Source organism: Canis lupus, chromosome 6 (genome assembly GCF_048164855.1).
Source record: "Canis lupus baileyi chromosome 6, mCanLup2.hap1, whole genome shotgun sequence".
NCBI classification, from domain to species: Eukaryota; Metazoa; Chordata; class Mammalia; order Carnivora; family Canidae; genus Canis; species Canis lupus.
This window is the reverse complement of record NC_132843.1, coordinates 67,840,258-67,861,927: the sequence shown is the minus strand read 5'-3', so window position 1 is coordinate 67,861,927 and position 21,670 is coordinate 67,840,258. Positions and strand designations below refer to the sequence as shown.

The 21,670-nt window shown below is 36.1% G+C and overlaps 1 protein-coding gene across 5 annotated transcripts in view; it reads left to right on the top strand.

The window, feature by feature from the left end:
* Positions 1 to 21,670, top strand: part of CEP350 (centrosomal protein 350) — a 153,579-nt gene that overhangs the window by 82,366 nt on the left and 49,543 nt on the right. For all 5 annotated transcript variants that reach the window (XM_072831041.1, XM_072831037.1, XM_072831040.1 and 2 more), the window contains exons 22-27: positions 757 to 926; positions 6,266 to 6,462; positions 7,093 to 7,277; positions 7,739 to 7,826; positions 16,819 to 16,965; positions 19,424 to 19,581. In XM_072831041.1, coding sequence (XP_072687142.1) covers positions 757 to 926; positions 6,266 to 6,462; positions 7,093 to 7,277; positions 7,739 to 7,826; positions 16,819 to 16,965; positions 19,424 to 19,581 — 945 coding nt within the window. The remainder of the gene's footprint in view (positions 1 to 756; positions 927 to 6,265; positions 6,463 to 7,092; positions 7,278 to 7,738; positions 7,827 to 16,818; positions 16,966 to 19,423; positions 19,582 to 21,670) is intronic.

The window sequence follows — 21,670 nt, the reverse complement described above, 5'->3', positions numbered from 1 at the left end:
ACCAAAAACAAAACACTGGGAATCACCATCATTTTAAGGAGGCCAGGAAAATTCAAAGGATGTGAAAGAAAGAGAAAAACGAATTTGGGAGATAGAAAAGCAGGTGAGAGTAGAACCAGAGAATGTAAGGAAGGAGAATCTTTTTCTTAACATTTAATTTTGATGTAATATCAAGCTTACAGAGATGTAAGAATATTATAAAGTTCCTGAATATCTTTTATCCACATTATACTGATGTTAGCATTTTACTACAATTTGCTTTAGCAAGTGGAGCTTTTAAAGGAGATAGAGACCAACACCATATAATGTTGCAGAAAAATTATCTGTCAGATTTGGCAATTCAAGTTTAGGTAGAGGTTTTAAGAACAATTCCATAGAGTAGGTGGGATTGAAGCAGATTGTGATAAATTGTAATGTTGATGAAAAATAAGGAGGTTGAAACAGCCAGATAGAAGCCCCTTTTCCTGGTAACTTGACTTTAAAATGAAAGGAGATAAGAGAGTGATAGCCTGAGAATAATGGTGACCTAGCATGACTTTTTAAGAGTGAAACCTTCCTCTTTTCTAGAACAGTTTCCTTTCAGACTTCTATGTTTAGCATTTTATGTTTTATGTTACATATTTCATCATTTTATATCTTGATCTTAAGGCACATTTCCCCTAGCCAAATAAATTTACTTTGGATTTATGACCTTATTTTATCACTTTATATATTTATTTATTTATTTGGATTTGTTTCTATAATACCTATAAATAGAAGTAGCAGTGGTAGCAGCCGTCAAGAAAGTCCCTCAGTACCATCTTTTAAGGAAAATGAGAGGAAACTTCATGGTGAAAAGACGGAGAGTTCTATTGATGAACAAATTCAAACTGCTGCAGATGATTCTCTACGAAGTGACAGTGTACCATCTCTTCCTGATGAGAAAGGTAACATTCCTTGCACGTGTATGTATATTTGTTTAGGGAGGCTTCCAGAACCCTTTGAGATATTTGTGACTGAGCTAGTTAGTATAATTGGAACATGGTAGTAACTCTATGTGTATCTGAATCTGATATTGTGTCCCAGTGAAATTATTTCAAGGCTATATACTATGCCAGTAACTCTTGCTAGTATTTTAAACATGATTGTGTGTCTTGATCCTAAGGGAAGGCAAAGCTAAACCGAGGAGAGCATGTATGTGAATGGAAATTAGATGTTCAAAAAAATTACTTTAATCCTATTATCGATATACAGCATAATAGTAAAAAAGAATAAATTATAAACAATATAATAAGGATACAGTTTCTTAAAAATAATGATAACATCTGATGTAGTAATTCGATTAAAATTCGTTAGTTACCTCTTCCTAGATCATAAACAAAAGCTGTATCTCTATCAAATTATGGGTAGTAAATAACATAATGAAGAAAACAGAGTTTGGCAACAAATGACACTTTTAAGAATTTTTTTTAAATGACTGGCTCTTAAGCAGTGTATTTGATCAATGGCCTGGAACCATAGTTTTCAGAGCAGGATGGGCAAGATAGTCTTTAGAGTATAAGAAGATGTTTAAATTTAGATTTTTCTCATTTTTTAAATGTTTTTGTAAATTTATAATGAATGTAATTCATGGATGTAGCAGTCTGTAGTTAATGAAGAATTAACAATTAATATGGATCTTGTTACCCAGAAGTAATTAATTAATACAGTCTAACTAATGAATATAGATCCTGTTACCTAGAAGTCGGGTCTTGCTATAACAGATGCCAAATATGTGGAAGTGGCTTTAGAACTGGGTAATGAATAGAGACTAGAAGAGTATTGTGGTACATGCTAGAGAAAATCCACATTGCCTTGCAGAGACTAGAGACTGTTGGCAGGAATATTGATGATTAAAATATGGTTAAAAATGATTCTGATGAAGTCTCATGAAGATAGAAACTAGGAATATATTTTTGGAAACTGGAAGAATGGCAGTCCTTTTTATAAATTGACAAAGAATTTGGCTGAACTATGTTCTAGTGTTTTGTGGAAAGTAGAAGTTAAAAGTAGTGAACATGAATAGTTAGCCAAGGGAATTTCTGAGCAAAGTGTTGAAGGCATGGCCTTGGTTTCTCTCCTTATTACTTTTAGTAAAATGTGAGAAGAGAGATAAAGAAATTGTTAAATAGGAAAGAGAACTTAAAGATTTGAAAAATCCTCAGGCTATCCTTGTTGTGAAAAATGAGAAAGTATGTTCTGAACAGAACACCAAAGATATGACTGGACACTCACTCCATAAAGAGATTATCCGTGAATCTAAGCAGCCATCTCAGCTGAAGCCAGGAATAGAGATGGGATTATGCTAGCAGAGACACTGCCAGTTTGGATAAAAGAGCATAGAGATGGGATGAAATATGGGAAGGCTTTCAGACTTGTGGGATTTCACCAGATGAGACAGTAGAGCTAAGCTGCAAATATGCCTTATCCTTCAAATAAAGGGAAAAATGGCCCTGAGGGTGATTCAGAGATCAGCAGGGCAGCCACTGCCACCATAGGCCCAGGCATAGTGGCCCAGGGGACAGGGCTGTCCTCTCATTGGTTTCAGAGCATATGGCCACCTCCTTGGTTTCATTTGTTCACGTTGATTTTGCTTACAGCCTCAGGAGCAAAGCACTGCCAGTGGCTGAGGGGATGCTGCTGACACACAAAACTGAGAAAGCAAGGTCACCCCATTGGGCCTGAGGGCAGACCACCCTGCCAGAGGATCATTCTTGAGCCTTAAGACCTAATGGAATTTGCCCTGCTAGTCTTGGACTAGCTTGACACCCATCACCCCTTCTTTTTGATTTATTCCTTTTAAAATGGGATTTTTTGTTTTATGCCTTTCCCACACCATTATGTTTTGGAAGCACATAACTGGTCTTGTTTCACACGATTGCAACTAAAAAAGGAATTTTGCCTCAGGATGAATCATACCTCAAGTCTCACTGATCCCTGATTTAGATGATACTAAGATGAGACTTTCAACTCATAGTTGGTGCTGGAATGGGTTAAAACTTTTGGGACTATTAGGATGAGGTGAATGTGTTTTGCCTGCAAGAAGGAATTAATTTTGGGGAGCTAAAGGGTGAAATGTTGTGGACTTAATTATATCCCCTCAAAATTGAGGGGATTGTTTAAGTCAATAGGTTGTGGTTAATGCTAGCCCAAGCAAACTAATACAATAGTAATAAATATTGAAAGGCATGCTCATATTTTTATACTGATCGATGAATGTTTTTCAGATTGTTTTCAAAAATGTTTTATGGATTGCTGGATTAAAAACTAATGAAATTCATTCTAGGATCAGACTTCATAAAGACAACTTCTATGTAAAGAGAGAAATAAAAGGACATAGGAAAACAAAGAAATTATCCGTTAAGTTTCTCCTACAGGATGAATTTAATCTCTACAAAATCTTACCTTAATAATAGTACTTGTAATTAAAATAGTGAAGGCATTGGTTAGCCTGGGTGGCTCAGCAGTTTAGCTCTGCCTTCAGCCCAGGGCGTGATCCTGGAGATCCGGGATCAAGTCCCGTGTTGGGCTCCCTGCATGGAGCCTGCTTCTCCCTCTGCCTGTGTCTGTGTCTCTCATTCTCTGTGTCTCTCATGAATTAATAAATAAAATCTTAAAAAAAAATAGTGAAGGCAAATTTATTTATTGAAAGTGTAGGTCTCAGAAGGAATAGATAGTAACCATCTGTGACTTGTTTAATGATGTTCTCAAGTGTTTGCCATGGTACCTGGCTCCAATAACTGCAAATTTCTAATTTTCTAGTGACTAATCTGAAATATCATGAGCCATGACTTTTTGATATATTTAACTTCTTTAAGCAATATAAAATTAAATTACTTGAACTTCTACTTCTGGTCACAATGGAAGAACAGGACCAGATTTGTCATCCCCGCCAAACAAATATCAGACAAAATAATATGAAATAACCATTTTCAAGACATTGAACATCAGGCAGTGAATGCTATTGATTCATGAGATGAAAAGCAGATGAGGTGAGCACTATGACTGTTCCAGTTTACTGCCTGAAGGTAGTCTCCAGGCTGTACAGCATGGAGCCCAGCAGTCTTCCCAAGTTGAGGAAGGGGAGTTAGGAGTCCAGAGAGATGAAGGTGACTGAAATTCATAGGACGACCAAGATCCAAAGAAACAACACCATTTTAAAAATTTGTATGTAGAAGAAAAGAGGAGAAAATTCAGGTCACATTTTGTTTAGCAGTGACTTCTTAGATCCAACACTAGAAGTACAATCAAAAACCTCTCTGTGAAAGATACTGTTAAGAGAATTGAAAAAATAACCCACAGACTGTTAAAATATTGTAAATCACATATTGGATAAAAGATTTATATCCAGAATTATATAAAGGACTCTTAAAACTCAACAGCAAGAAAACCAACAACACTATTTAAAAATGTGCATAAGATCTGACCAGATACTTCATTGAAGAAACTATACAAATGGCAAATAGACTTAGGAAAGGTGTTTAATATCATGTGTTATTAGGGAAATGAAAATTGAAATCGCAATGAGGTGCTACAATATGCCTATTAGAATGGCTAAAATCCAAAAATCTGGCAGCAGTGTGGTGGCAGGAAGGATGCAGAGCAGCAGGACTTTGAATTCATTGCTGATGAGAATGCAAAATGGTATAGCTATTTTGTAAGACATTTTCACAGTATCTTAAAATGATCCAGCAGTCACATGCCTGGCCAAACGAATTGAAGACTAAGGTCCTCATAAAAGCCTATACACTACTGTTCATAGAACCATTTTTCATTTTGCTAAAAACCGGAAGCCACCCATAAGACATTTATCTTATTAAGAGAATGGATAAGCCAACTGGTAAATCTGTACATTGGAATACTCTTCAGTGATTAAAAGGAACAAGCTATTATTGATTCATGCAACGTAATGGATGAATTTTAAATGAATTTTACTAAGTGAAAGAAGTTCTTTGGGGCAGCAAGTTGCCCCAAAAGGCAACATATTGTATGGTTCTGTTTATATGATATTCTGGAATAGTCAAAACTTTAGGGAAGGAAAACAGGTTAGTGGTTCCAGGTGTTAGGTAGAAGAGAAAGTGGTTTACTACAAAGTGGACACAAAGGAAAACTTTTACTGTGAAACAACTGTTATGTAAGAGATGTCCTGTATGATTCTTTGTGTACTGATGCTGGTGCTGTGCATTTATCAGAACCCTAGAGCTGTACATCACAAAGAGTAAACATGTGCAAACTAAATGCACACACACATCAACCAGGATGTTGGGGGATCCTAGAATGGAATACAGTCTGTGACAGATGAATCTATCTTTATTACCAGTGTGTGGCATAACCACATTTAAAGAGAGTGGAAGGAAAAGTTGCTGACCTAAGTAAATTTGGAAGATAGCATTTTTGAGTGGAAATTGTAAGCCTAAATATAAAAAGAACAGTATATAAACACTGTATTCTAATTGGTAAATGAGCTTTTCACAGGATTACAGGTAAATGGTGCTTACATATGTGTTGGGGTTGAACAAGTAAGTAAATGGATGTTCGATGGTAGGAGCCAGGTTTCTCAGGTTTCTCTTGTGTTAGATACACAAGAAAGGAAGACTAGAGTGAACCCTATGGTGCCCATAATTGTAGTTTCTAAATATTCTCCAATGAAAGCAGTTAGAGCTCTTTGGAGAAATGACTGATTCTAAGACTGGGCAGGGAATATACAAAATGAACCTAGAGCATCTTGTAGTACTAGAACGTAAGGTTGGCTAAATAAAAGAATTGGAAAAATAAAATAAAATAAAATAAAAGAATTGGGAGAGAGGAGTGCATGTCAGAGGCACACAAGAACCAACCTAAAAGAGCCATCGTGTTTTAATTACCATGGAAATGATGAGTTCTTAAAAAAATTTTAATTTGCATTTCTTTGCTAGTAATGTTAAACTTTTTTTGAACTTTATTTTGGCCATTTATATTTTCTTCATGAAGCATTTGATCAAGACTGTTTCTCATTTTTCTATAGGAGTATTAGTTTTCTAATGGTTTGTAAGAGCTCTTTATATATATTACACTTTTGCCATATTTCCTGTACTAGTATTTTTAGATAATTAAGTGAATTTTTATTATTCTATGCCTATTAACTGTTAGCAATCAATTCTATGAGTGTATGTTAGATTGTCCCATAAAGAGGCAGCAAGGGCTACTAATTGAATACCTACTGAAAACTGTTATAATGAAAAAATCTACTTGTTCCAAATTCTTTTAGATTCCACTTCTGTTGCAACAGAATATTCCCTGAAATTTGATGAATCTATGACAGAAGATGAAATAGAAGAAAAATCATTTCGATCTTTATTACCTTCTGAGAGTCATCGCAGATTTAACATGGAAAAGAAAAGAGGCCATCATGATGACTCTGACGATGAAACCTCTCCAGAAAAGACAACACTTTCTTCTACCAAGGTGTGCTTCAATTTACCTGTGGAGATTACTTCATAAATAGTTGTGGATGTGTTCTCTTTCTCAAAGATATGGCCATATGTTTTGTGCTTTAACTCAGATATCATCTACTAGAATGATTTTCCTAAGATAGTAATTTTATATTATATTTTTGCTGTAGAGTGTGGCTTTGCTTTCCTTACAGAAAAGAACACAGACTTACTCCTTGGAATGATTCAGAGGGCCATTGAGGATTAGAGCTAGTGTAATGTCTCTAGTGTTTCATTTGCTTCACTCTTATAACACTTTATTCTATTTTAAAAGTTTATATCATTCTTGCTAAATTGTTAGCCTTTTGGACAACAGGGACTGTTCTTACCCTGCTTTATACTGCTGGGAAAGTACCTGGATTATGCAGTCATTTGTTAGTTAGCTAAATAAATATGCAGTCATTTGTTACAATTTCGTTAGCTGAATAAATTAGTGGAATGAATGTTACTCTCTCTCATCTGCCTTTTTTGAAGAGTGTTCTGTGATATGGTCAGCAGTCTTTTTATATATATAGCTTATTTTTATAAGTGCATGCCTTAACAATGTTAATTAAGTTCCAAAGGCTTAGATAATAATAAACTTGAAATAAAATCTCCATTTTAGGAGCTGAGTATGCCATTCTCTGGAGGACAAGATAGTTTTTCTAAATTTACTATGGAGATGGTTCGACAGTATATGAAAGAAGAGGAAATGAGGGCAGCTCACCAGTCATCACTTCTGCGTCTTCGTGAGAAGGCCTTGAAGGAGAAAACAAAGGCTGAATTAGCCTGGCTAGAGCATCAGAAAAAGTAAAATGTTTCAGTGAATGTAGTTTTCTCTTTCCAGTTTCTTCTTTCACTGAAAGGAAATGCTTTGTTTTTAAAGATACTTTTGTTTCCTAATTTAATTTGTTTTGATCAATTCAGTTTCTTGACTAGAAATATGGCAGTCTTCTTTGAATCCTGTTATCAACTCGTAACATTTTTTTTCCCATTTCTCTTTTATCACCTAACTGACTCTCATGTTGTTATTTAATACTTAATTCCTTTACTGTGTTGGAACTCTCTCTAAGCAATTTTATCTTTAAAGGACACAGTCTAGGGGTTGTATATAGTATATGTGCAATAAAATATTTGGTGGGGTAGACATTGCTGCATGTTTTCCACGTTTGAAAATAATTAAATTGTTTTTAGAGACTTTTTAGTGGTTGAGAATCCTTGTCATTATCATAGAAATTTAATCTCTTTGTCTCAATGTGCAATCTTTGCAGACATCTACGAGACAAAGGAGAAGATGATAAAATGCCCCCTCTTCGGAAAAAACAGCGTGGTTTACTTTTAAGGTTGCAGCAAGAGAAGGTATGTTAAGAAAAATCACTCTTTAAGAGAATTTCTCCTAAGGCAAGTTAGATGGTAGAATATATTATTTTACTTGATCTCTTTTACTTGCTATCAGCTTAAATGAGATTTAGTTGATATTTACTACTGTTTTTGCTGATAGTTATAACTACAGAAATTGCTTGGTAGTCTTCTATATTTCTAATTTTGTGTCACTGCTAACTTAATACAATATAGAGTCAAACCTCCCTTCATTTGTTAAATAAAATAGTATTTGAAAAGCATATTTTAAAAATTAAGATATTTGTGAAAAGAGTCCATTTGAATTAATTTTTTAGTCACTATTTTCCCAAATAGACTTTCAAGACACACTTGTTACAAATTGACTAATATTTTGGCTTATTGAGCTCAGAAACACCTGGAATTTGAGTCCTGGAGAAGTAACATGGTATAGTGGTTAAGAATTCAAGTTTCAGAGTCAGATTTCCTGGGTTAAAATTCCAAATCTACCAGTTATTAGTTTTATAATCCTGGACAAGTTACCTAATTTCTCTGTGCCTGTTTCCTTATCTCTAAACTGAGGATAATGGTAACAGACTTTGTAGGGTTGTTGAGAAGAATGAGTTAATTAATACATATAATCTTGGCACAGCTGCTATTATCTGAATTCCAGCTTTGCCACTTGCAGCTGTGTAATAATGGTCAAGTTTAAGTAACTCTCTGAGACTTAATTTCATCTATAAGAGTAAGATTATACTAAGATTATGCTTCATATGGTGGTTGTGATGATTAAAATGAGGTAACATGTATAAAATGTATTTCACAGTGCCTGGTAAGTATTCAGTGGATTCTAGTTTTTGTTTCCCTTATTGTCCTGTTGCTAGGTACTAGCTATTATGTTGGGTAATCTGTGTGAATTTAATCAGTTAGGTTATAGATTGGATTATTACTCAACTAGGTTTTTTTTTTTTTTTTTCTTTCTTAAATTTGCCCTAAGAAAACATCACTTACTGTATGAACTTTAAAAATTTGGAATTTTGGGGCTGCCTGGGTGGCTCAGTCGATTAAGCTTCTGACTCTAGGTTTTGGCTCAGGTCATGATCTCAGGATCGTGAGATTGAGCCCTGCATCAGGCTCTTTGCACAGATTTTGTAACTGGGAGAGAGGACTGTTTCTGATTCTTTCTTTTGAGGTGAGGTTTTCCTTCTAGTCATTTTGCTCAGTGCAGAGTGGCCAAAAAGCAAGTTGTATTGGGAAAAGGAGAAAAAGAGAGGAGAGAAAGAAGGAAAGAAAAGAAAAAGAGAAAAAAAAGGAAGAAAAAAAGAAGAAAAAGAGAAAGAAAAAGAAAGAAAGGGAAAAAAAGGGTGGGGAAGCAAACAAATCAAAAAGCAAAACAAAAAACAAACAAACAAAAAACAAAAAACCCACGGGGGAGTATCTTCTGCTTCTGTATACTTTAAGTCCCTTGACTTCCCCTGGAACTCGTCCGTCTAGGTGGTCTTCTGGGGGAGGGGCCTGTTGTGCTGATTTTCAGGTGTTAGCACTTTGGGGAGCTGCTCTGCCCCTGCCTGGTGCAGGGCTCAGTGGGGGTTGTTTACCCCGTGAGGCCCCTGGAGGAACCACCGCAGTGGCGGAGCCAGCCCTTGGAGCCCTGGATTCAGCTCCCACAGTAGCTCCGGAGCTCTCTGTCTGCAGGGCCTGGAGGCTCCGGGGCGGGGCCGCTGATCTGCTCAGCTCGGGGCAGGAGCGTCCTTGCTGTCCTGGGCCCTCCCGGCCTCTGCCTGTCCCGGGGGGAGGCCGGATCCTGGGCTGTGTCCCGGCGCCCTGTGCTCCCAGGGCCTGCGCTGTTGGATTCGCGCTCCCGGCCACGCAGCCCCCTCTGCGGAGCCGCCGCTCAAGCCCCTCCGAGCTGCTCCCAGAGCCGCGCAGCCCCCACCGCGGAGCCTCTTCCTCTGCCCGAGCCCCTCCAAGCTGCTCCGGTCCCGCCCTGCGAGCTGCAGTCTTTTAGGGAGCTCGGCCGCGGGGTATGGCGCACTCTCCCGGGGCACAGGTGTCTGTTAGTGTCCCAGGGAGCCCGAGGGCATCCCCGCCCTCCTGGGTCCTGCTCCAACTCCCTGCGAGCCCCTTTCCGCCAGGGAAGGTCGGTGCAGCTCCTGCTTCTCCGGGACGGAGCTTTCCTGTCCCGGGGACACTCGCCCAGGCCTTAGCCCGGCTCCTCGCGGGGCCCCTCCCCCTTGGATGCCTTTTGTGTCTTTCTTCCCCCCCCCCCCCCCCGTCTTCCTACCTTGATAGAAGCGCGAACTCTTCTCACTGTAGCATTCCAGGTGTTCTCTCTAAATCTCAGGCCGAATTCATAGATTTTCAGGATAATTTGAAGGTTTTCTAGGTAATTTGGTGGGGACAGGTGATTTGGGGACCTTACTCTTCCGCCATCTTGCCCCTCCCCCCAGGCTCTTTGCACAGTGTGGTGTCTGCTTGAGATTGTCTCACCCTTCCCCTGCCCCTCCACCCCCTCGCGCATTCTCTCTTTCTCTCTCAAATAAAATAAATAAATACATCTTTAAAAAAAAAACTTTGGAATTTTTTAAAAAAAGAAATTATGTCTTTTTAATCCAGAAAAATTGGTTTTCAGAATCACCTAAAATTATCTTTTAGTTAAAATAAGTAAATAACTTTTTAGAATGTTATAGTAGCTTTCTGTTTATAAAGTAGAATAAAAGCTAGATTTACCAATATTTTCTCATTCTGTGGGGTTGTGTTTTCACTTTATATATTTATTTAAAGAGAGAGAGTAAGCAGGGATTGGGGGTAGTGATGGAGAAAAATTTATACAGCCTCCGTGCCCAGTGTGGAGCTTGTTATGGGGCTTGATTTCATAACCCTGAGATTATGAACCTGAGCCCAAATCGGGACTCTGATGCTTAACCAAGCATCACCATCCAGGCATCCCATCTTTTCACCTTTTTTTTTTTTTTTTTTAAGATTTTATTTATTTGAGACAGAGAGAGAGAAAGCACAAGTAGGGGTAGGGACAGAGGGAGAAGCAGGTTCCCCGTTGAACAGGGAGCCCAATGTGGGGCTTGATTCCAGGACCCTGAAATCATGACCTGAGCTGAAGGGAAACACTTAATCGACTGAGCCACCCAGGTACCCTGTTTTCACTTTCTTAATAGTGTGCTTTGAGGCACAAACATTTGGATTTTGATCAATCTAATATTTTACTGCATGATTGCTGATAGCCCATTCAGTTTTTATTATTTTGAAAATTTACTTGCTTCATCTTCATTTTTTTCACCTTCATTTTTGAAAGATATTTTTACTGGGCAGAGATTTATATTTCAGCATTTTAAAAGATATTTTCCATGTCTACTAGTTTCTACTGTTTTTATGGAGAGGGCAATTGTCTTAATGTTTTTTTGAAGGCTGCTTTTAAGATTTAAAAAAATTTGTCTTAGATTTTTTTCAGTAGTTTTACTAAGATGTGCTTAGGTATGGTTTCTTTTCTATTCATATTGCTCAGGATTTGCTAAGCTTGAATCCGTTGTTTGTTAGATTTCGGTTTCCGAAAACTATCTCTTCATGTGTTGCTTCTGTCCCACTCTTTCTCCTTTTCTTCAGAGACTCTAAATAGAAATATGTTAGACCTTCTGGCCATTTAGCACATCTGCCTTCTGCTCTGTTTTGTTTTTATCTCACTCTTTAGAAACAATGAAAACAAACCACTGTGCTTCAATTTGGAAAGTTTCTACTGATCTGTCTTCAAATTCATTAGTTACATATTCTTCACTGTCATGTGTCCTGTCATTCAATGAGTTCATAATGTGATTATTTTTTAGTTCTATAATATCTATTTTCTTTTCTCTATAGATTTTTTAAAAATTACAGATTTCATGTATTTTTAGAGAGAGAATGAGAGTAGGGGAAGGGGCAAAGGGAAAGAGAGAGAATCTCAAGCAGACTGCACTGAGCATGGAGCCCAATGTGGAGCTTGACCTTGATTACCTGAGCTCATGACCTGAGCTGAAACCAAGAGTTGGACTGTTAAATGACTGAGCCACCCAGGCATCCCATCTTTTTTTTTTTTAAATAGATTTTCTTTGTTTACCTTTCCATCAATTTTTCCATTTTTTCCCATTTTTTTTGAACACCTTATTCATTGTCATTTTAGATTTCTTGTCTGTTAACTAGATAGTTGGACATGTGTGTGTCTGCTACTGTTTTTTTCTTTATATTTTCTATTATGCGATTCTTTGTGTGTGTAGTAGTTTTTTCTTCAAATTTTTATTTACATTCTGGTTAGTAATGTATAGTGCCATATTGGTTTCGGTAGTACAGTGATTCATCACTTAAAATATCCAGTGCTCATCACAACAAGTGCCCTTCTTCATACTCCTCACTCATCTAGCCCACCCCCACCCACCTCCCTCCATCAACCATCAGTTTGTTTGTTCTCTATCATTGAGACTCTCTTATAGTAATTTTTCATTAAATGCTGGACACTGGGTAAATAACTGCAAAGGCTCCAGATGATGTTATCTCCTCCCAGAGAGGACTTATTTTTCCCTCTGCTATTCAGTTAAAGTGCTTCGCTATTCACTTTAATTCGTTCAAGGACTGAGCTCGGTTAGTGTTAGATGGCAGAGTTGGTAGGCCTCAGACTACTTCTGCTTTGCATTGACCCTAGGTTGTAACCTAGGAATTTCAGTTGAAAGCCAGGTACACCTTTTTTACCAGCACAAGAGACTGGCGATTTCTACTGTGCTGTTGAGAGGTTTCTTTTGTGTAGCTCCTTAGCCTTCTGTCTGTACTGCTTAAGAATCAAATGCTTTGAGGGAGGCACTGAGTTGGAAGCCTCTTAGGTTTTGTCAACTTGAGATCTATGTACCTGTGAGAGTGGTGACATGTATAACCCCTTTGAGAGCAGTTTGACTTTATCTAGTTATGTTGACAACACATTTAATCTGTGACTTAGCAGTTCTTTGTCTTGGTATATATACTAGTGAAGTGTTCACACATGTACAGGGGAATTGGAAACAGCTTAATTCTTTAATTAAGAGAATAGATGAAGCAAAGCATCTTCCTGGAAGAAAGTACAATGCTGCAGAAATGAATACATTACATGTCAGCACTATTTAATAGAGATTTCTGGAATGATATTAACATTCTGTGTTTGTGCTAATACAGTAGCTACTAGTCACATATAGTTTTTGACTCTTTAAAATGTGGCTAGTGCAACTGAGAAACTGAAATTTTAATTTTATTTACTTTTAATTTAAATAGCTACATGTAACTGACTACCATATTGAACAGTTATAGCAGTAGATCTTTATAAAAAATCATAATATTGGTTTTTATGGAGAAGCAGGATGCAAAAAATATATATATAGTATGGTACCATTCTTGTAAAAAATTTTTTTAAGATTTTTAATTTATTTATTCATGAGAGACACAAAGAGAAGCAGAGACACAGGCAGAGGGAGAAGCAGGCTCCGCACAAGGAGCAGATGTGGGACTTGATCCCGGATCCCAGGATCACGCCCTGAGCCGAAGGCAGATGCTCATCATTGAGCCACCCAGGCATCCCATTCTTGTAAATTTTTTAAACGATTATTTATTTGAGAGAGAGAGAAGGAGTATGCAATCTGGGGGGGGAGGGTCATAGGGAGAGGGAAAGAGAATCTTTAGGGAGACTCCCGACTGAGTATGGAGCCTGACATGGGGCTTGATCCCATGACCTGAGCCAAAATCAAGAGTGGGCCACACAACTGACTAAACCACTCAGTCGTTCCTGTAGTACTTCAGAATGTTTAAGTAAATGTGCAAAAAACACTCTGTCTACCCCTGGAAAGCTGCCCTACAGAAATAAAAGCACCAGTGTGGAAGGTTATATTTATTGCAGTTGTATCATAAGAATTATTTTGAGGGGATCCCTGGGTGGCTCAGTGGTTTGGCGACTGCCTTTGGCCCAAGGCGCGATCCTGGGGTCCTGGGATCGAGTCCCGCGTCAGGCTCCTGGCATGGAGCCTGCTTCTCCCTCTGCCTGTGTCTCTGCCTCTCTCTCTCTGTCTCTATCATGAATAAATAAAAAAAAATTTAAAAAAAGGAAAAGAATTATTTTGACTGGTGGTGGGGATAGATAGCTATAACCAATTGGGCTACATATCCTTGCACACCTGTATCCAAAAGAAGAGCATATTTTCCTATGTTGTCGTCGTCTTCTTTTTTTTTTTTGAGATAAAATTCACCTAACATAAAATAACCATTTGAAAGTGTAATTCACTTATACTATTAACCCTTTTAAAGTGAACCATTTGCTTGTACAATGTTACGGCTTACTCTGTGAAAACAAAAGCAAACGTCTTCCCCCAGAATCCCCTTGAAACAGTTTCTTTACCCTTCTGGTCTTAGATTGGGTAAATTTATACATTAATTGGTTAGAAGCTCAGGCCTAAGCTAATAGCAGTTTTTCAAAATGTGCTGTGTGGAGCTCGGAGGTCCCTGATACCCTTTCATGGGTCAGGGAGGTCTAAACTTTTTTTCTAATAGTGGGATATGAATTTGCCCTTTTCATGGTTTGACATTTGTACTAAGTGGTGCAAAAACAATGGTGAGTAAAACTGCTGATGCCTTAGCACAAATCAGGGTAGTGGCACCAAACTGTATTAGCAGTCATCATATTTTTCAGTGCCACATACAGCTAAAAAAGAAAAACAAAAACAAAAAACCAAAATTAATTTCTCTGAAGAATATCTTGATTAAGTAGTGACAATTATCAGTTTTGCTGAGTGTTGACCTTTGAGTACTTTCATCTTCATATTCTGCATGAAAAAAATAGGAAACCCACAAGTAAGCACTTTTGCCAGATAACCAGAGGACAGTGATTAACTCAAGGAAAGGCATTTGTGCAAGTGTTTGAGTTGCAAGCTGAACTAGCCTTTTTTTTTTTTAAATGGAATACCATTTTTCCTTGAACAAATTAGAGACCAACTATGTTTATACAGATTTAGATATGTGACCGTCATTTTCTCAAAAATGAATGAAGTGTGCCTGTCACTTCATAGAAAATAGCTGTAAAAGTATTTGTTGCCAATGATGAAATTTGGCCTTTCAAATCAGAATTTTGGAAAATTTCTGTCCACCAGAACTTTTTTTTTTTTTTTAATTTTTATGATAGTCACAGAGAGAGAGGGGGGTGGGCAGAGACATAGGCAGAGGGAGAAGCAGGCTCCATGCACCGGGAGCCCGACGTGGGATTCGATCCCGGGTCTCCAGGATCGCACCCTGGGCCAAAGGCAGGCGCCAAACCGCTGCGCCACCCAGGGATCCCCTCCACCAGAACTTTTCTTTTGAGATCTGTGGTGATGTGAAAGAATGCGATTTTTAAAATACTGTAAAATGAAATGTGTAAACATTTGGAAGATCTGCATAACTCAGTGAACTGACATTGTCCAAATGTCCAATACATGATGTTTCAAAAAATTAAGCCAGACAGAAAGAGATTTGTAAAAATCTAAATACTGATTATTTTTTTTTGTTTTGGAGGATATAGTTATTTTCTTTAAAATGCATACAGTGCCATATGATACTTATGAGAGAGTAAGAATGAACAAGGGCAAATAATGTCTTAGTATTATGAAGATAGTTTGACCCTGAGAGTCCTCTGAAAGAACCTTGGGAATCCTATACGGGCCAGGGACCACACTTAAAGAACTACTGTTCCAGAGAAATTCATACTTCTGCCAAAGACAAAAAGTATAAGGCTGTTTATTGTAGCATTGTTTATAGTAGTGAACAACTTTATCCAAAGGTAGGGGTAATGGATCACATGAAATATTATATGCCTCCAGTGTTACATAGTATGTAGGGGTTAAGTCAATGCAGAGAAGTATCAAAAGCAATGTCTAGTAAAGCAAGATTGAAAATATGTATGTGTGATATTCTTTATAAAATATTTTAAAACATACAAATATGTTTTTTGTAGATAAGTACAAATATCTGTAGAAGAATTTTAAAAGAATGCGCAAAAAGGATATATATATACACCATGGTAGTGATTACCTCTAATGACTTGGAATTGCATACTGATTTTATCTGTAGTGTTTTATTTCTTCACAAAATAAGAACTAGGATAAAATATGACAGAATATTAACAATTGTTAGTATGAGATTTTAGAAATTAAATGTTTTGTTTCACTTTTCTGCATTTTCAGATAGTTTCCAAAAATCAAACATGATTAAAAGAAGTTATAAGTTGCAGATTATTACTGTCTTTATTATGCTTACATTATTGACAGAAACAGGTTAAAACAAATTTATAGGGGGGAAAAGGACAGTCTTAAATTTTAACGGTTATTAACAGTGAAGTGTATTATCTTTTGCCCACTTCATTAGTAACAAAAAAACTTAAAAATACCCTGTGTGGAGAGAGTTTGGTGCAATGTAGTCTTGTGGCATTTTAAGCGGAGACTATTCTTTTTTGAAAGCAATCTTTAAATGATTTTAAGGGCCATAATATGATTTGGCCTCTTTGACTTGTTTGTCCTACATTTTGGAATCTCTCCTAAAGAACAAACCCATAGTTTGAGACAGTTATAGGCATCAAAGCATTATTTGGGTTGGTAAAAAATTACAAGGGGCCTAAGAATTTAGCAGTAGAATAATTGTTAGTTATATTAACTACTTTACTTGTTATGCATCTATTAAACAAATAAGAGTAAAGACCAAGTAGCAGTATGGAAAAATATGAAGGATGTAAGTTTAAAAGGAGGATAGGAACTTCTCAGTCTATTGTAATTATAGTTGTTTAAATTAAGGGTTCATGTTACATTATTTTAGCATGATGGGTTTATATGACTCTTTTCCTTCACTACTTTAAAAATTTTCAATATTACTATTTTTATCTTGACAACTCTATGTTTTTTTTCTTGATATATGTGATGATTGGGCTTTCTTAAAATACTCCTTTGGACTTGTAGCCTCTAAATCTCCCATCACTCTTCTCTTTAAACCTTAGGCAGAAATTAAACGTCTTCAAGAAGCCAATAAGGCAGCTCGGAAGGAAAGACAGCTAATTCTAAAGCAGCAGGAGGAGATAGAAAGGATACGACAGACCACCATAAAGTTACAGGAGAAGTTAAAGTCAGCAGGGGAGAATAAATTGGTAAGTTACACGAAATTACTGTTTGTTTTCTGCCTCATGTTGCTTCCTAATATCTAATCCTGCCTCACTTTCTCATAGGATGGACTGTGATAGTTGATAGATGAACTAGAAGAAAGTTCTACGTTTGTGACTTTATGTATAGTGAGATTTTTAATTTTTTTTCCTCATGGAATAGTCAAGTTTCAAAAGGAGATACATGGTTCAAATAATAGTTGAAAATGTTTTCCATATATAAACTCACTTGGGACAGAGAACCTTGTTCTTGCTTATCAATCCAGATATGTTCCTCAAATTGGACTATTTTTGCTCTTGATACTTATTTTAGTTATCCAGTGTTAATATAACCATAAAAAAGTCAAAGAAGGTATTCAGACAAAAGCAAAATTTGGATCTATTCTGAGATTCTGTAAAGTGTCAGTGTAGTGTTGGAGAACCCACACTGGATAGCTCTGTAATGAAATAAATCTTGGCATTTTCTGCCTTTGATTTTTAAAATTCAGTTTATATTTTGAAACGATCTCAAATTTATAGAAAATTTCAAACATGATAAAAAGGACTCTGTCTTCCTGAGTTGGGAGTATGACAGTTCTCTAATTGTCAAAATAATGTGCTTTATATCAAAAGGTAAGTTCAGAATCACATATTGCATTTAGTTCTCATGTCTCTAGTCCCTTCAGTCTGGAAAAGTTACTTGACTCTCATGACCTTGACACTTTGGGAGATTGCATGCCAGTTATTTGGTAGAGTGTTTCTCAACTTGGATTCATCTGATATTTCCTCATAATTAGATTCACGTTATGTATCTTTGGTTGGAATATCATGGAAGTGATGTGATGTTCTCACTGCATTTAATCAGGTGGGGCCTGATTTTGATTTATCCCAGCTGAAGATGTTGACTTGATCACTTGATTAAGGTGGTGGCTATCAAACTTCACTGTGAAGTTACTTTCTGCCCCTTTGTGAATAATAAGTACTTTGCATGAATTATTTTGAGACTACATAAATGTCTGTTCTTCATTAAATTTATTCTTTTATTTATACTAGTGTGAACTTACAGATTAAATCTGTTACTATCATTTGTTTTGATGTTTGCTTTGTCCCAAGTCAGACCATTAAAAGTCTTTTCAAATTTCTGTTCCCTTTTGACATGTCTGCATCAATCTTTGAGCACTTCCATGTTCTCTGCAACAAGATGTCCTAGGGTCATCTTGTACCTTCCCTGCCCCAGACTTGGAAACGGCTGTTTCTCCAAGGAGGAAAGTTACTCAGAAACCAAGATCTGGTGCTAGGCAAGCTCATTACTATTCAGGTTTTGGTCCTCCTAAAAGCAACCAATCTAGAGAATATATAAGTTTATGTAGAAGTAGTAAAAAATACATTTTACGTGTATGTTTATTTCTATATGTACATATACATATGGTATGTATGTATTATGAGTTCATACTGATTCTTCCAGTTCCAATCCTGCACCATAATATTCCATTCTAGTTTTTTCTTGTTTGAATCTTCCTTTTCTGACAGACAACTGATTAACATTTTCCTTAATATAGATTAGTGATTTGACCATTCTTCTATGTAACCCATCTCTCCCATAACCACTGCTACCCCTTTCCCCATGTGGGTATCCTCACCACCCCTGGATTCTGACTCCCAAGTCAAGCTATTCCCCCGTGGACATCCCTGCTTGAGTTAATACCCGTGTTAGATGCCTTCTTCATCTCACTCCAGTTGGGACATCCCAGTCTTTGTCTTCTTGTCTATCTCTACCTTTGCATGGACCCTACCTTGCTCTGTTCCATCTAATGGCTTCAGGACTGAATCATTTAGGAAGCAGAAAAGGAAGGAGAAGACCTCTGCTGTGTGTATTGTTCACAAAATAAAAATGGTCACAACTGTTTCTACTCATCATCCTGAAAAGTTATGAGAATAAATGACTGTGGGAAAGACTTATTTAAGCATTTAAATTACTTTTTGGCCATGAGAAATATCAATTAAACCAACAGTTCTAAATGTTTTCATTGTAAACTTTTTAATTGGGGAAAATACTGTGTTTCCCACTAGAATTGGCAAAAAAGATCCATCGCTCAATATTATTAATGTTTATGTATTCTCTTCATTCTTATATCTATCTATATATAGTGTTTGTATTCCTTTTGAGTGGTTCAATTTAAAAGAAATTAGGACAAATACTAGACTGACAGTAGCAGAATATTTTTAAAGTTTTTTATTATTATACTTTGTGATTATATATAAACATATGTAAGACAAATGTAACAAAATCTGTAGCCACTTTTAAATGTGATACAATTTTGTCTTTTAAGTAATTATCTTAATTACAGCTATTTTTATAAATAAAGTTTTGAGGATAAACTTAATTTTAAAACAAGAATGTTTAGGGTCATCTTGAGATCTTAAATTCCAGTAAAATTGTAAAACTTTTGCCCTCTTTTGTTTGCAGGACTCTCATAGTGATGATGATACAAAGGATAATAAGGCAACCAGTCCTGGTCCAACTGACTTGGAGACCCGTAGTCCTTCCCCTATTTCAATCTCCAGCAGTGAAACTAGCAGCATTATGCAGAAACTAAAAAAAATGAGAAGCCGCATGGATGAAAAGTAATTTATTTTTATAAATATCTCCTGTTCACATTGCAAATGATAGCAACAAATATTTTTAATGTATTTCATTAGATTAGATTGATGCAAATAATATTTTATAAATTCAGGAGCATTTTAGCAGAATTATTAAATAAACCTAGAGGTCAGTTAACTATAGATCTTCTTATAAAACAAATTTTCTTGTTTTTAATACAGTCAGGTTTCTTATTTTAAAAACCAACATAGTAATTGCACATATACCCATGACAATGTGTCCATCTTTCTTTATTAAAAGTTAAAAGTAAGTGTGAAATTTATATCTTCTCTGAAATCTGAGGATGTCTATTGACTTAGGGAAGCATTAATGATATATCCTGAGATCTCATCCTGTGGCTCTTTGACAATTCTCAGGCTTATGTCAAATAGAAATTTTAACCTGTGAGGAAGTGTGGATTGCTCAGTTGAAACCAGAAAAACTGAAATTTTCCTGAGTGATTTGGCAGTCTACCATTCTTCTAAAACATTTCTAAGTATTATTTTTTTAGAGGCTCTTTTTAAAAAAAGCTACTTCTATTTAAATGTAGCTCAATTGTATGTCAGCATTGACTATATAAAGTTACATTTATGTGAGCGATTATACTTGTGGGTGTACATTTCATTAAATAGGCTTGTAAAGTAGCTGCTTGTGGACCCTGTCCTTGACTTTATAACCTCTACCTTTAAATATGAGAGACTCGTTAAAATATTTGATTGACTGCTATTTTATTTTGTTAATGGTTTGAACCACAGATTGAACTTAAGGTGTATCTTGATATCCTTTGTCAGTGTACCACACATTACCAAATTTAATAATGGTCTATATTTATGGACATCAACCTGTGATTTAATTAGTTTCTGAATAGTCAAATAGTTGTAAATCAAACCTTACTTACTGTAGATAATGATGTTATACATTTGCTCTTCTTTGCTTAGTTAAATTGCGTTGCATAACTTTAAAATACCTGAATTGGTTATGAAAATAAGTTTTAAAAAATCAACACAAATTTTAAAAATACAGTGAGGTTAAACCAAATATTTATAAACATGTCAATATTCCTTTTTGGATGATTCCATGTGATAGACTAAAGTAAGACTTTTTCATTGAAATGTAGACTAAGATGCTTTCTTCCTTTCCTGATATTTCACAATAGTCTGTATAGGCATACTATTTTGCTTCATGGATGTTTGAATTTAGAGTAATCTCTCTTGTGAATTTCTGACTGTCTTGACATTTTATACATGCCCCCATTATCCTTGAATGGTAAATGTTGGAGGAAAGACAACTCCAGGGGTAATTTCTTCATTGATCCCTTGCTCATCTATATTAGTAAGGTCTTCATTGCTAATCTTTATAAATAGTATTCTAATCATTTTAATCACACTTGTAGAAGAAATGGCTAATCCTAAGTCTATGAGATGAGTCTGTTTATGTGGTGCTTATTTCAGATTTGGTCAAAGCTTTAAAAATTCTAAATAATAAATTGAAGGTCACACTTACTGATTTTGTTCCAAGTTTTATTAATTATTTTCTCAGAATCCAAAATATTAAACACATGGAATTTTTGTATTATTGTTCTGCCTTCCTTTATCAACTACTACAGGAACCATTTGAGAAATTTATCAAAGAAATAGATCTTTTGACCTATTGGAAGGAAGTGACTTGATTTGTTTGAAGCAATGCAATTGTTTTTGTGGTAGGGATGTAAGGACAGCAGTAGCAAAGGAATTAGTTTTAATATTTATGATGATGCTGAAATTTGAGGATGACTTGGAATATTTTTCAAAATTAGCAATGCACTATAAAGGAAGATTATTATGTGATTTTTTTTTTTTTATGTCTAGAACAAAATTATGTGAAAACTGGTTTTTAAATACCATTCAGGTCACCAGAACTTTACAATTAGATTTCCTTTAACAATATTGTAATGTCAGTAAGTAAATGTCAGTAAATAGAGTGAGTTAATTTTATTGTCATTTGCTACAGTAGACACTTAATAACAAAATAATTTGAGACTTTGGTACTAGACACTAATATTTGTTTGGTAGATTTACAAAGGCAGTCTTCCAA